At 40.5% G+C, this 16928-nt stretch overlaps 1 protein-coding gene across 1 annotated transcript in view; it reads left to right on the top strand.

The window, feature by feature from the left end:
• LOC124596603 (putative ankyrin repeat protein RF_0381) overlaps positions 1-13031 on the top strand; it is a 228725-nt gene extending 215694 nt beyond the window's left edge. Inside the window, exon 13 of the mRNA XM_047135813.1 lies at positions 12843-13031. Within this exon, the coding sequence (XP_046991769.1) occupies positions 12843-13031 (189 nt within the window). The remainder of the gene's footprint in view (positions 1-12842) is intronic.
• Positions 13032-16928: the final 3897 nt, after the last annotated feature.

Here is a 16928-nt window from a genome sequence, read left to right as displayed (position 1 = left end):
AAACACTTGGATTTGCTGTTCAGCAGCCTCTCTCTCACCGCTACTTGTCGTTGAGTCAGCCAAAACTGCACCTCATTGTTCACACTTTGTAAAATCTGCTCTAATACTTAATTTGTACATTAATATTATAAAGAGGTTAGATTGCTGCTCTCTGTATAGATGTAGCAGATGGGCACAACAACAAGACTGCCATACATTTGAGCTTTCAGCCAAAAGGCTTTCTTCTAAAGTAGAAACACACACACAGATTCACAAAATTACAGCTTATACATACATGACCACTGTTTCTGGTTGCTGAGGCTGCATGTGAGGGTAAGGATGAAGGTGGGGCAGGGGGGGGGGGGGGCAGAAGAAGAGGGAGGGATAGCAAGGTAGGGATGGGGGAAGGCGTAGTGCTGCTTGTGGAAGTGTGCAGGGACTTGGTGGAGACACAGTAGGGCAGATAGTGCAGTTGGGAGGTTTGAGGGGGGAGAAGGGGTGGGAGATGGGGGAATGGAAAGGGAGAGAAGTTGAGGGGAAAATACTTACAGGGAAGGAGATAGGAAGGTGAAGGACAGGGACTAGTGAAGGTTGAGGCCATCGGGGTTATGGGAATGTAGGAAATACTGCAGGGTGAATTTCCACCTGTGCTATTCACAAAAGCTGTGTTGGTTGGAAGGACTCTGATGGCATATGCTGTAAAGCAGTTATTGAAATGAAACACATTGTGCTGTGTAGCATGTTCAGCAACTGGATGGTCCAGCTCTTTCTCTGTGACAGTTTGTCAGTGGCCATCCATGTTGACAGACAGCTTATTGTTTGTTATGTTCACATAGAGAGCAGCTCATTGGTTGCAGCTTGTTTTGTAGATTACATGACTACTTTTACAGGTAGACCCGTCTTTGATGGGGTGGGAGATGCTTGTGATTGGACTGGAAAAAGTAGGATATATGTAACAGGTCTTGCATCTAGGTCTGTTTCAGGGATGCGAGGCATGAGACAAGGATTTGGGAGTAGGGGTGGAATAGTGATGGATAAGGATGATGTGTAGTTTTGGTAGGCAATGGGCTACCACAGTGGGAGGCATGGGAAGGTTAGTGAATTGGTTATTCCTCATTTCAGGGCATGACGAGAGGTAGTTGAAACCCTTATGGAGAATTTGATTCAGTCAGGCAGGATTCAACATTGACTTTGGGTTGCATGTGATTTGTGAGGTTGGTGGCAAAAAAGTGTTTTTCCTGGTGTCTGCAATGGTAATACTTTTTTTTGCTACCAACCTTATCAATCAGTCTCAACTCAAAACTGATGTTAAGCCCTGCCTGACACAATTCACACCTCCATCCAACCACAATCCATCCCCATTGTTCCCAAATTACCCCCAGTAGACATTCCAGAATTTATTAACAGCAAACCTTGCCTCTCCATCATTCCTAAAATCTCTCAAACTAACATTGCATCTGCACAAAGAACGGAAATCTACCCAATCGAGACCTTATAATCCTACCTGCGGATGAAGTGTCCACTATGGTGGAAGGACTCTACTGGCTGTCAGATTCATCCATCTGCAAACACAGCCACATTGACTCCATTCCAGAACTCCAGTAGGATCTCGAGTCTCTCCTCAGATCCTTAGGCCTATCCTGGGACTTCTCCCCTGAGTCCTGAGTCTCTCTCTCTCCTCCTCACCACTACCACTGCCTACACTCTTATCCTCTACATGCTTCTTAAAGTCCATAAACCCAACCATGCAGGACACTGCATTGTGGCTGGCTACTGTGCCTCCACGGAGAGAATCTCCACTTGTGGACCAACACCTTCACCTAATGGCCCATAAGTTCTTATATAAAAAACATCAACAATTTATTTCACCAATTCTCCACAGTTTCTTTGCCACACAGCACCCAGCTTTTCACTATTGATGCCAACTTGCTTTACATTAACATCCATAATGTCCATGGCCTTGCTACCATTAAGCACTACCTTTCCCAGTGCCTGACTGACTCCAAACCTACAATTCCCTTCATCATCACTATGAGCAACTACATCTTCACCCTCAATTATGTTTCCTTCAAAGGCATTACCTACAAATAAATCTGTGGTGCAGCAGTAGGCACTTATAAGGCACCATTCTATGCCAAAGTATTTCTAGGGTCAAGAGGAATCCTTCCTGACCGACCTTTCCCTCCCAACCTTGTTCAGAAACAGATCTCTCATGCCTTGTCTTCCAAGTCACCTAACACCTCCCACATGGTCACTGCCTCACCACAAAGGAGTAATCCCCTTATGACTCAGTAGCACCCAAGACTGGAGTAAATGAATCACGTTCTCCGACAGGGTTTCAGTTACCTCTTGTTGTGCCCTGAAATGAGAAAAATCCTACCCACTACCCTTCACAACCCTCCCACAGTGTATTCTATCACCCACAAAACCTACTCAGTATCCTTGTCCATCCCTATTCCAACCCTGCTTTCAACCCCTTGCCTCATGGCTGATATCCCTGCAGCAGTCCTACATGCAAATCCTGTCCCATACACCCTCCCACCACCACCTGCTCCAGTTTGGTCACAAGCATCTCCTATCCCATCAGAAGCACTCATATGATATTCAAACTAAGCTCCAATCATTGTGCTGCTTCAGTCACAAGCATTTTCTATCCCATATTAACTGCAAACTAGGCTGCAACCACCGTGCTGCTTTCCATGTGGGCATGACGAGCAACAAGCTGTCTGTCCACATGAATGTCCACTGACAAACTGTAACCAACAGACAGCTGGACCACCCAGTTGCTGAATGTGTAGCCCAACATATTATGCTTCACTTCAATGACTTCTTCACAGCTTATGCTGTCTGGATCCTTCCAACCAACACCAGCTTTTCTATACTGCTCAGGTGGAAACTCTCCCTGCAATATATCTTACGTTCCTACAATTCTCTTAGCCTCAACTTTCAATATTCCCTGTCCTTCACCTACTATCCCTTCCCTGCACCCCCTCCAGCAGTACACAGCCTTCTGTTCTACCAATGCACCTACTAGTCTTTTCCATTCCTTTACTTCTCTCCTTTTCTGTTCCCCTTCCCTTTTCCTCCATCCTCAAACATTTCTGAATGCACTTACCAACCCTACTGTGCTCCCACAAGCAGCACTAGACCTTCCCCCACTTCTACCCTGCTATCCTTCCCCAGCATCCTCCTCACACCCACCACCCACAGAGTGCTTCTCCCATCAGGTACAGCTGCAATATACAGTTCGACCTCAGTGGCCAAAGACAATTGTCCTGAGTGTGTGACCTGTGCATGTGTGAATGTGTGTGTGTTTTCTACTTTAGAAGAAGACCCTTTGGCCAAAAGGTATGGCAGTCATATTATTGTGCTTGTCTGGGAATCAGCATCTCTACTATGTGATGAGTAGCAATCTGTGCTTTTCATAATATTGTTATTTTTCCACCCTGGATTTTCCATTGTTTAGTTTGAACATTCATATACTACCCACGTGTGTATATAAGCTTATAAATGGCTACTGATTGGTATTTTGTTTGTCAAACTCGTGCACTCAGCAAGAACGTACAGTACTGTAAAAGGAATTCAGATTTCAGTTTGCATACTACTATAATGTACCAGTGTTTGCTCAGAGATGCAAACTAAAACATTCATTACACATTTAAATATTGCTTGCACCGTAAAATAATTTTCACAGTTATAATACTAAAACATCATTACATTTTTCTTTCCTGCAGTTTTTATGTCTTTATTTTGTAGAATGCCGAGGACAGTAAATAAATACGTTGGTGCACAGGTTACAGTGAAAGAACACTTTTATTCATAACAACAAAAATAAATAATTCACAGGTCTGATATTAAAGCAGAAAAGTTAAACCACTTCTGCTAAAATACTAGATTTGTCATGATAGTCCAAACTGGTCTCCTAGATGAGTGTTGGTCGATGTCTGGTTGAGGTTCTGGTTGGTGATATCGCTGGTGTCCTGGTTGGTGTCTGGCTCGGTCAGAAGCAGTTACATAAATGTGTTGGTTGGTGTTGTGGACCATACATGGCCAGTGTCCAGATACATACTGCCACCAATAGAGGTGCTGCAGGAGCAGCCAGTATTGAGCCTGTGCTGTGATGATTTGCAGTGTCACGGACGGCTGCATGCATTGCTGACGGATGATGATACAGGAATTTTTATATTGTTATCCTCTCATGTGTACACAGTGGGAGATGTTCCTATTACAGTCTAGCATGTACACAGTGTAGTGTGTACAGCCAAAGTTGGGGCTGCTCCATGTCTGTGACTTCAGTAGAGGAGGTCTAGGGATATGGCAACCAATCAGACACAGATGTGTTCTGTGGTGGTATGTGGCCAAGTGAGTGGCCAGACACTACAGCAGTTCAGTGTTTATATTTTGTTTTTATTTGTTTAAAGAAAATTTTCAAGTCCATCTCATAAGTTATGGCCAAAGACTCTGAAAGATCATTTCACATCATCCTGCAATACATTATAGTCACTTACATATGTTCTTAAAAGTCTTTTACTCTCTGAACTTATTTCAAAGATTCTGCCTTAAAATTTAATATCTGGGGATCTTAATTGTGCCTTGGCATCCTGTATATTCATTATTCACTTCCAAGGTAAAATCAAGAGGAATAATATTTTTATGGAATAGTTACATTTATTAGCGCAAAGTATGGTCTGGCAGTGGTGCATACAATACAGGTATTGATCAATATTGATGAGCTTCTTGTAATATGCATTTTCTCTGTTTCAAAATTGTATCTTCCAATTAATGACTATCTAGTTGCAAATTTGTTTGTAAGCCTACACTGAAGATAATGTTTGATAAGCTGTAAAATCCATACTATATTTCTTGTACATAGAACTTATAGGGTGCCTACAGATGTTATCTGCAGAAATATTGTGTGGACTGTTTGAACAGATTAAGTGGTAAGACCTGTATCTCCCTAACATTGTGAAGGTCAACTAAAAATCCTTAATGAATCTATTGATACCATATCCTAGTGTTATAAGGGGCACAGGTGTGTGTGTGTGTGTGTGTGTGTGTGTGTGTGTGTGTGTGTGTGTGTGTGTGTGTGTGTGTGTGTGTACATATTTTACATCTTATAAAAGGGTTACACTGAAAGCTAGCAAGTTTTCTTTCTTTTTGTGTGTGTCTGTTGACAACTCTGTGCTTCTACTTCTTTTAGTAAGTGGTCTTCTTTAATGCAAAAGTGTTTATATTCTACCAGAACTTTCCTAAAACAGTAATAACGTTTAAAATATTTCACTGGTACTTAGTCACAGTACTCAATTTTAGAGCAAAATGTTGGAGATTATAGTAGACAAAAAAAACTATTAACTATAGTAAATGGAAGGAAATATGTAAAAATAACTATTCAAACCATAAACACCAGTAAACTAACAAATGAATCAAAACCAAACAAAGAGAGTACTGTGATCCATCCCTGAATTTTATTAAAAAAGCTTTACCAAATAAATTCATCTTTATTTATTCCAAACAGTCCACTATTATTATACTGACTTTTATGTTGTTCAGTTCTGAGATCAAATTTTTACTAGTACTATATTTTAAGTCTTTCTAGGCATCTGTTATATTGTCATGTTGTAACTGCACTGAAGTCCAAATCAGAAGACAGGGCCATCAGTGAATTATAATTTTGGACCGAATGCGCATTTATTATGAATGCCTTTGTACAACCAGAACAGAACTGGCTTCCTGAAAGAGAGTATAGCTATTTATATAAGCAGTGAATATTCCAGAATGCTGCTATTTATACAGACATTGAATATTCTCTAATATACCAATATTAGAAACAGAACATGTTTCAGTAACCTTCCAGAAATGATAAATACCAAATTACAAATAATTCAGAATTGTCAAGACCCTCATGATCACTTGTGACAAATTGCCTGTTGGCTTCTGTTTCAGGTTCTTCAGCTGATGTTTGTTTGATGACTTTTCTGATGTTTCACCAGAATGAGTGGCTTCCATTGTCAAAGCTTCACCCTCAATTTATTGAGAAGCTGAAGAAACTAAAACTTGGACAAAACGACATCCTGTGGTTTTTTTTTTTTTTTTTTTTTTTTTTACCGAAATGCCACTCAATGATTCTGCAAGATATATCAGTTCCATATTCCAGAAAGACATCACCAAGCTCTTTTCACGAACTGTTTTGTTTGGAATGGCAACTTCTATGAACGGCTGGCACCCTGGGTAGTCCTAACTACTAAGGCGTGGTACAGATACATTGTTGATACCTTCATTTGTGGAGCTGTGGTGATGAACAGCTCCAGGATTTCCTAAGACACCTGAACAGTCTCCATGTCAACATGGAGATAGAAAAGGGGCAACAGCTACCTTTACTAGATGTACTGGTCGTGAGGGATGGTGAAAATCTGGAACACAGCCTCTATCAAAAACTGACACACAGAGACCAGTACCTGCACAAACTGTCAAAAGCACCACCTGATACAGAAAAGAGGTATGATTAATGTGCTCACAACACAAGCAAGATGAAAATGTAAGCCACATCACCTCAGAGGTGAGATGCAACACCTAGAAAGCATTCTAAGGGGCAACAGGTCCTCCAACAGCTACAAAAGAAGTGTCACAGAATCAAGCACTTGGTGAAGTAACACATCAGAAAAAGAAATGTCAGTTATGGCCTTTCTGCCATACATTCCCAGAGTGATGGATAGACCTGACTGTATATTGTGCAGACATTACAAACCAACAATAAAGATCAAAGAGTGTCTCAGATCACCAAAGAAAAAAATGGACCCACTTGCAATGTTGGGAATATACAGCATTCCATGCACATGTGGAAAAGTCTATATTAGAATGACTGGATGATGAATCAACACCAGGATCACTAAACTCAAATAATATGGCACACTGGGACAGATGGAGAAATTGGTAGCGGCAGAGCATTTGCTGTGTGACAGTGACCACATTGTAAAATTTGCTGATGCAGAAGTTCTTGCTATAGAGAAGAGCTATCATACCTGCTTGTCTGGGGAAGGTATAGAAATACACAAACATGACTACAGCTTCAACAATAACTGAAAAAGCTTCAGGGTGAATGGATCTCAGATTCCCATCCTGCACCGAACAATGATTGCAGGTAGCGAGGGGAGAACCACAGTGGTAATGACCACAGACAAACCTATGGATGTCAGTGTACCAGGTACAAGTCCAGTCCACTACCATCAGTGGAGAATTAAGCTTTGAAAGTGCCAGATACTAATGATAGTGAAACATTAGAAAAATCATAAATCAAACACCAACTGAAGATCTTGAGACAGAAGCCAACTGGCAATTTGTTTGCAAATAACTGCTGGTTGTCAATTTTGAACTGACAACTTGCAATTTGCCAGCCATTGACACTAACCACTATGCCACAGTACACATTTCACTCCTCATGGTTTTGCTTCCTCTCCTGGAAAAACAACTACGCTTGATTTCAGAAGTTGTCATTGGAGGTGGCTACCGTTTCCTAAGTCTGGAGCTTGTCAATGGTTCTTTGTATGGCATCAGTGGCCATGTTGTTGCTTCCTCTTCACTATGTTGAGCATCATAGGTAGACCCTCCAGTTGAAACTTCATGATCATTAAGTGGGTCTTCAGTTTCCTTGAACCTCCCATCATCAATCTGTGCCTCAGGACTGCTGTAGGGTCATTTGGCCAATGTCTCTGCACTTTTGTCTCCTCATAATCCTTGACTCCATATGTGACATGTGATAAGTGGCAAAGGATGCAATACAACCCAAATTAACACTTTCATAACATTTCTGACAGTCCTGCTTTCCTCACAGGTATAAAAATCCATATCAAGTCTCCTGGGCTGTATTTCACTGGCTGGTGTTTGTGTTTCATCACTTTCAGTCTTTCTCCAGGGCATCCCTGGTCTGTACATGAGTAATTGCCTTTGTTCTTCAGTCTTGGTAATGTAGTGCTTCATGTTGTCATCCTGAGTACTGCCTAACTGAAATGGAAACAATTTATCCATTGTCATTTTGGCCTCACTGCCAGGAAACAGATAAAATGGCATGAAACATGCAGTGTATTGCTTCACTGTATTGTAACTGAATGTCATGACAGGCAATATTGTATCCTGTCTCTCTGCTCAATATCAATATGCATCTAGAGAATATCTGCCAACATCTTATTAAAGCATTCACTGAGATAATTCACCGTGTATGTAGGCAACTGCCACCCTGTACATGATGTAACAACTTGAAATTGGTCTTGACTGGAAAGGTTTTCCTTACTCAGAGCTCTTGTCACGGGCTGCTCTGTTCTTCAAAATGATGCCTTCTACAAGGAGCTTTGCAATTTCCAGAGCTACAGCAGTTGACACAGTTTTGGTGATGACAAATGAGGTAGTCAGTGCTGACAGTTATCTACTGATTCCTGTTTTTTGACTTCAGGAAATTCCTCAAGCAGTCAATTTCAGTTTGGTGGGATGACACTGCTGCAGATGGGGTGGTACCAGACGCCCTGGATTCAACCGCAGGACATGCTTCCATCATTTTCATTCTTTTCAGTGGCTCCTGTGTCTAAAAGATCAGCAGAAACCTGGTCAGTGACACCTGTACCTGATCCAGTCAAGAATCTTCACAAATCCCAGGTGACCAGATGTTGGAGCATCATGGAAGTACTTCTACACCTACACCTACACCTCCACTTACATCTATATACACTGTACAGTACATGGCAGAGGGTACCACATACTGCTACTAGGCATTTTCATTCCTATTCCACACACAAATAGAGCGAGGGAAAAATGACTGCCTATAAGCCTCAATGTTGTTGTTGTGGTCTTCATTTCAGGGACTGGTTTGATGCAGCTCTCCATCCTACCCTATCCTGTGCAAGTGTCTTCCTCTTCAAGTTCCTGCTGCAACATACACCCTTCTGAATCTTCTTAGTGTATTCATCTCTTGGTCTCTCTCTACGGTTTTTACCCTCCACACTGCCCTCCATTACTAAATCGGTGATCCCTTGATATCTCAAAACATGTCCTACCATCTGATCCCTCCTAGTCAAGTTGTGCCACAAATTCCTCTTCTCCCCAATTCTATTCAGTACCTCCTCATTAATTACATGCTCTATCCATCCAATCTTCAGCATTCTTCTGTAGCACCAAATTTTGAAAGCCTCTATTCTCTTCTTGTCTAAACTATTTATCATCCATGTTTCACTTCCAAACATGTCTTCACTCCATACAAATACTTTCCGGAAAGATTTCCTGACACTTAAGTCTAAACTCAATGTTAAAAAATTTATCTTCTTCAGAAATGCTTTCCTTGCCACTGCCAGTCTACATTTTATATCTTCTCTACTTCGACCATCATCAGTTATTTTACTCCCAAAATTGCAAAACTCCTTTACTACTTTAAGTGTCACATTTCCTAATGTAATTCCCTCAGCATTACCTGATTTAATTCGACTACATTCCATTATCCTCATTTTGCTTTTGTTGATATTCATCTTATATCCTCCTTTCAAGACACTGTCCATTCCGTTCAACTGCTATTCCAGGTCCTTTGCTGTCTCTAACAGAATTACAATGTCATCTGCAAACCTCAAAGTTTTTATTTCTTCTCCATGGATTTTAATACCTACTCCGAACTTTTCTTTTGTTTCCTTTACTGCTTGCTCAATATACAGATTGAATAGCATTGGAGAGAGGCTACAACCCTGTCTCACTTTCTTCCCAACCACTGCTTCCCTTCCATGTCTCTCGACTCTTATAACTGCCATTTGCTTTCTGTACAAATTGTAAATAGCTTTTCATTCGCTGTATTTGATCCCTGCCACCTTCAGAATGTGAAAGAGAGTATTCCAATCAACATTGTCAAAAGCTTTCTGTATGTCTACAAATGCTAGAAACATAGGTTTGCTTTTCCTTAATCTGTCTTCTAAAGTATGTTGTAGGGTCAGTATTGCCTCACATGTTCCAACATTTCTATGGAACACAAACTTATCTTCCCCAAGGTCAGTTTCTACCAGTTTTTCCATTCATCTGTATAGAATTGGTGTTAGTATTTTGCAACCATGACTTATTAAACTGGTAGTTTGGTAATTTTCACATCTGTCAACACCTGCTTTCTTTGGGATTGGAATTATTATATTCTTCTTGAAGTCTGAAGGTATCTTGCCTGTCACATACATCTTGCTCACCAGGTGGTAGAGTTTTGTCAGGACTGGCTCTCCCACAGCTATCAGTAGTTCTAATGGAATGTTGTCTACTCCTGGGGCCTTGTTTCAACTCAGGTCTTTCAGTGCTGTGTCAAACTCATCATGCAGTTATCATATCTCCCATTTCATTTTCATCTACATCCTTTTCCATTTCCATAATATTGCCCTCAAGTACATAGCCCTTGTATAGACCCTGTATATCCTCCTTCCACCTTTCTACTTTCCCTTCTTTGCTTAGAACTGGTTTTCCATCTGAGCTCTTGATATTCATACAAGTGGTTCTCTTTTCTCCAAAGGTCCCTTTAATTTTCCTGTAGGCAATATCTATCTTACCTCTAGAGATATATGCTTCTACATTCTTACATTTGTCCTCTAGCCATCCATGCCTGGCCATTTTGCACTCCCAGTCAGTCTCGTATTTGAGATGTTTGTATTCCTTTTTGCCTGCTTCATTTACTGCATTTTTATATTTTCTCCTTTCATGAATTAAATTCAGTATCTTTTCTGTTATCCAAGGATTTCTACTAGCCTTCTTCTCTTTATCTACATGATCCTCTGCATCCTTCACTATTTCATCTCTTAAAGCTACCCATTCTTCTTCTACTGTATCTCTTTCCCTTGTTCTTGTCAATTGTTCCCTAATGCTCTCTCTGAAACTCTCTACAACCTCTGGTTGTTTCAGTTTATCCAGGTCCCATCTCCTTAAATTCCTACATTTTTGCAGTTTCTTCAGTTTTAGTCTACAGTTCATAACCAAAAAATTATGGTCAGAGTCCACATCTGCCCCTCGACATGTCATACAACTTAAAACCTGATTCCTAAATCTCTGTCTTGCCATTGTATTATGTACCTGAAACCTTCCAGTGTCTTCAGTCTCTTCCATGTATACAACCTGCTTTCATGATTCTTAAATCAAGTGTTGGCTATGATTCAGTTACACTCTGTGCAAAATTCTACCAGGCAGCTTCCTCTTTCATTCCTTACTCCCATTCCATATTCACCTACTACTTTTCCTTATCTTATTTTTTCTACTATCGAATTCCAGCCCCCACCCCCATGATTATTAAATTTTGGTCTCCTCTCACTATCTGAACGATTTATTTTATCTCATCATACATTTCTTCAATCTCTTCGTCACCTGTGGAGCTAGTTGGCATATAAACTTGTACTACTGTAGTAGGTGTGGGCTTCATGTCTATCTCGGCTACAACAATGCGTTCACTATGCTGTTTGTAGTAGGTTATTCATGCTCCTATTTTTTATTCATTATTAAACCTCCATATAAGCCATAAATTCTCTTACCTTATCTTCAATGTCCTTGCATGAAATGTATTTTGGTGGCAGTACAGTCGACCTGCAGTTGGCCTCAAATGCCAGTTCTCTAAATTTCCACCGCAGTGCATTGCAGAAAGACAGTTGTCTTCCCTCCAGTCATTACCATTTGAGCTTATGAAGCATTTTTGTAGTACTTGCATGCTGGTCAAGCCCACTGGTGATAAATCTAGCAGCATGCCCCTGATCTGCTTCAATACCTTCTTTTAATCCGACCTGGGAAGGATCCCAAATACTCAATCAGTACTCAAGAATGTGTTGCACTAGCATTGTAGCACTGTCTATGGATAAGCTCCTTTTTCTCAAAATTCTCCCCACAATATAAAGTGAAGCATTCGACTTCCAACCTATCAACCTGATGTGCTGTTTCCATTTCATATCATTTTGAAATGTTACACATAGATATTTAATCGCTGACACTGTGTCAGGATGTGACTTTGTGAGGATAGCTGGCTGTAGATGAGATGGGATAATGAGCAACCATTTCTGTGTCAATGGATCATAGTTCTGCTTATAGAATGCTTTGTTTTTTAAATGGAATTATTATTTGCTTGGTTACTCTTTCTTCAGGGCCTGTATGGTTTTCAGCAGTGCTGGTTATTCCCTCTGTTCAGCAGTGATGTATTTAATCCAGCAATGTCTGAGATTTCATCCAGCTGCTGCATTCTGCCGAAGGATTCCCTAAAAGGCAGTTGATATCATTATGTTTGTGTCCACTTTTGTATTTCACTGTGACCTCAAATGTCTGAAGACCAGGGCTTATCTTGCCAGTTGACCAGATGGATATCTCTGGTTAGTTGGCTATCACAACAGTGAATGGCTACCAAGTGAATACATACCATAGAATGGGGTGAAAAGGGACACTAGCATGAGTAGGTACAAAATTCAGTAAAATTGCTTTCATGTGTAAAATGTAGGATTTTTATAATTTTTAACACAGACACATTTAGTGGCTGATTAGACTCAATTAGTAGTCACACTGCTGGTGTCATTTTCTGGCTTTTTTTACTTTCTATTGGCCACCTAGTACATAGTCATTGGTGTAGCTAGAAACTTGTATTGCAATAAAAGGTAAATGTTAATTTCATACCCTTACTTTTATCTTTACTTTTAAAGTATGATAAGACATTTTATTTCTACAATGTTTCATTCACTATATCCTCATTATTTATTCTAATAAATTGAAAGTCATGTTTATTGTAATTTCTGTTATTAGTCAGGGTAAAAAAGGACAATTAAATGCCTGACCTTATTTATTATTCACCTTATATTACTTAATATAAAACCAGTACTAATTTGAAATAGAATTTATAGGTTAGATGGACTCTGGACGGGGAAAATGACTGGATTGTGGTGAACTTTAGTGAATGTTGTGCTACTTCATCTAAAAAGGTCTCTCACAAATGGTTCATAGGCATCGTGACAGATGTAACAAATGAGAAATACAATGGAGCATCATTCGTCAAATTCACTGAAATCAAAATCAACTCAGAATCAACTTAAGTGGTCAGAGGCAAAAGACCACGGTCTAATTGAGAGACATTGAGTTGTAGAATGGTCTACTTCATCCATAACTCCTTCAAGGAGTTCTAATGAAGTTCAATGTTAATCTCCATTAATGACAGTGAGCAATATATTTGTGTACTTACTTCATCTTTCCTGAATTTTAGTGATTAACTTTTTCCAGTTTCCTGTTGATTTTGCAAAATGTAGTTTAATTCATTGTCATAAGGTACTGTTAACTTCAAAATAAATTTTACACTGCTTGATGTATTTACAAATTATTTTAAAATCTTCTCTGGCATCCCTTTTCATCCTCCTATGTGATGTGATGGGACAGTGTATAAAATAATATGATAAGCTATATCATGTCCCAGTTCACCCCACCCCACTCTATTTTTAAAAATTGTGGTGTGTTGCTTGAACTAAAAATTATACAGCTACATAAATAAGTGGCCGATGGTGATGGGCATTATATGCATGGAACATCAGGTCAAATTTTGTTCCATATATGTGATTATTATTGTGTTGTCAATAAAAGTGTCCTTTTTCATCCCATTCTGTAATACTTATCTAAGGATTGGCATTTTACGGCAGGATTTACCTATGAAACCATCAATAAAACTTGAGGAGAGGTTGAGCATTCTACACTGTTTAATAAAGTCAATAGCCATGCTTGCCTTAGCTCTTTTCAGAATAACATCTAAGTATCTACTCGCTGCATCTGACACCTCGACTGGACGAATTTAAGAACCTTCAACATCACAGCGCGTCAGCAATTGTTGGTTAATATACTAAAAAACCTGCCTCGATTGCGAAAAAAGCACCTAGTGTTAAGTGTTAACCCAGGTTTCGGTGTAGATAACTACACCTTCTTCACAACAACAATAAAACCGCAAGTGCCTAGGAAGACCTTTGTCAATGGTTAAAAGAACACCATAGCTATACATTTATAAACGAAAAAGAAAAGGAAAACACAAACAGTACGCATGTACAAAGTCAAAACCACTACGTAACTTAATGGTCCACGCTCCACCTCACACCGGCCTATGTTTGATGGGCCATGACCCGCCATAAACTGCAGCTACAAATGGTCACTCACAAGCCTGACCCGCTATCTATGCACATGCACAAGACAAGGGAAGTTACTTGAATGCGCATGCATTTTATCAGAAATTTTTATGGACTACGTAGAGTCTGATTTTTTTGCCAGTGACAGAGAGATTCTTAGAAAAATAAAATTTTACAAAAGTTATGTTGACGACATTCTATTAATCATTGATGGTTCTCAAAATGATGTCGACCATATTTTTTCGATTTTTAATGAGCTTCACCACAATATCAGTTTAACAATTGAGCGAGAATCCGATACTAGGTCCTTAAATTTTTTGGACCTCACTTTAACTGTGGTTGACAACCGCATTGAATTTAATATTTTTCGGAAAAAACACGTTTTCCGACAATATTATACCTACAGACTCGGCCCATTTGTACGCCCATAAGATGGCCTCTTTTCATTCTAATATTCATCGAGTTACAGCTATCCCTCTTGCACCAGATGCGGTAGAAACTGAACTGTTCACGCTTGAGAATATTGCTATAAATAATGGCTATAGGCCTCAGTTGGTAAGACATACGTATAGCAAGAAAATAAATAAAAATAATATTACGTCTTCCATCTTAGGGGATGAGTTAGATGACAAACAGGTGGCAACGATATCTATCCCTTATACAGGCAATATAAGTTACAAATTGGGGCGTTTACTCAGAGCCCATAATTTCAGAGTAGCCTATTCTACTAATAATAGTTTACATAGGAATTTAATTCACTCCTTGCAGAGTAAGAGAGATAAACTTTCCCAATCAGGAGTATATAAAATTACATGCGGGGATTGTCCAAAATTTTACATCGGGCAAACGGAGCGAGCTCTGGGTCTCAGGTATAAAGAGCATATTCCTACTAGAAGCAGTGACGGTACTAAGGGCTCTACTTATGCGGAACACCTTGTGCAAACGGCTCATGCGCCGAGACCTCCAATTAGTATCGAGTTACTTCATGCCGAGGTTAAGGGCTTAAAACTGGATGTTTCGGAAGAAATGCAGATCTTTAAGCATCTGCAACATGTTAAAGACAATATCCTTAATGACCAACTCCTACTACGAAACAGAAATTTTTTTGAAGGTTTCGCGCCTTTACTTTGTTCTTCATACTTGTAAATCTGATGACCTGGGGATTATCACATGCACGCGCTGATTGGCGAGCGCAGTTGGTCAAGCTGTTCATCTTCTTTCTTTTTATCCTCATTTTCCTTTTATGATGAAGGTGATTTTAGCCCGTTAAACACCTCACGTTTTATCCCTATATTCTTTATTACCACGACGTCTTTAGATTACCTCACCTCAGCCCCCCCCCCCCCCCAGGCTAACTACTGGCTTTAGGTATAGTTCTTAAGAGTTCCTCCTGTTGTCATAGGTAGCTTCATATACAAGTTTCTTTACTAGCATAAGCGACCTTGTGTGGTTATCTTTAGGTTTCATCTCCTATTTAGATCGTCTCTTGTTCTATCCATTTCATTATTTGATACACGTTGATCCACGGTTGGGAATATGTGGGCTATTTAGACCCGACCCATGTATAAACTTTTTTGTATTCGTATGCGCATGCGCATTCAAGTAACTTCCCTTGTCTTGCGCTTGTGCATAGATAGCGGGTCAGGCTTGTAAGTGCGCGACCGTTTGTAACTGCAGTTTATAGCGGGTCATGGCCCATCGAACATAGGCTGGTGCGAGGTGGAGCGTACACCATTAAGTTAAGTGGTGGTTTTGACTTTGTACATATGTACTGTTTGTGTTTTCCTTTTTTTCGTTTATAAATGGAAATGAGCGTTTGGCGTCATTGGCCGTGAGGCCCCTCGCGGGGCAGGTCCGGCCGCCATAGCGCAGGTCTTATTACATTCGGCGCCACATTGGGCGACCTGCACGCCGGATGGGGATGAAATGATGATGAACACAACACAACACCCAGTCCCTGAGCGGAGAAAATCTCCGACCCAGCCGGGAATCGAACCCGGGCCCAGAGGACGGCAATCCGTCACGCTGACCACTCAGCTACTGGGGCGGACGTTTATAAATGTATAGCTATGGTGCTCTTTTAATCATTGACAAAGGTCTTTTTAGGCACTTGTGGGTTTCAGTGTTGTTCTGAAGAAGTTGTAGTTATCTACGCTGAATCCGGGGATAACACTTAACACTAGGTGCTTTTTTCGCAATCGAGGCGGGTTTTTAGTTTTTTAATATATTAACCAACGATTGCTGACGCGCTGCGATGTCGAAGGTTCTTACGCACAAAGTTTTCTGCCTCGCCGTTCGACTGGGGGTGGGGTCAGGTGGCGAATGCCATTAGCAGCACAGAACGCTTCAAACTCGGAAAACACAAATTGGGGGCCATTGTCGGAGACAATGACTTCAGGAAGGCCCTCAATGCAAAAAACAGACGTAAAAGCCCGAACAGTACTGGCAGATGTAGTAGAAGTCATAGGCACAACAAAAGGAAAGTTGCTGTACGCATCAATAACTATCAATCTACGGGTGCCCCAGAAAGGACCCGCAAAATCAATATGATCGCACTGCCAAGGCGCTATAGGAGTCGGACATGCAAAGAAGCGCTGGCGGCGAGCACTTGATGCTCCGAGCACGAGAGACAATTAGTAAGCAAATTCTCAATTTGTTTATCAGTACCGACTCAGGTGCAGTTACGACGCGCTAATTGCTTCGTCCACACTATACCCCAATGACCAGCATGCAGCAATCGGAGGATTTCCGACTGCAACGAACAACGTACAACCACACGAGACTGACCATTGTCAGTTCGTAACAAGATAACACTGTGGTGTACAGAGA

This window comes from Schistocerca americana, chromosome 1 (genome assembly GCF_021461395.2).
Source record: "Schistocerca americana isolate TAMUIC-IGC-003095 chromosome 1, iqSchAmer2.1, whole genome shotgun sequence".
NCBI lineage: Eukaryota > Metazoa > Arthropoda > Insecta > Orthoptera > Acrididae > Schistocerca > Schistocerca americana.
Note: the sequence above shows the minus strand (reverse complement) of the source record. Positions and strands in the feature narration are given on the sequence as shown.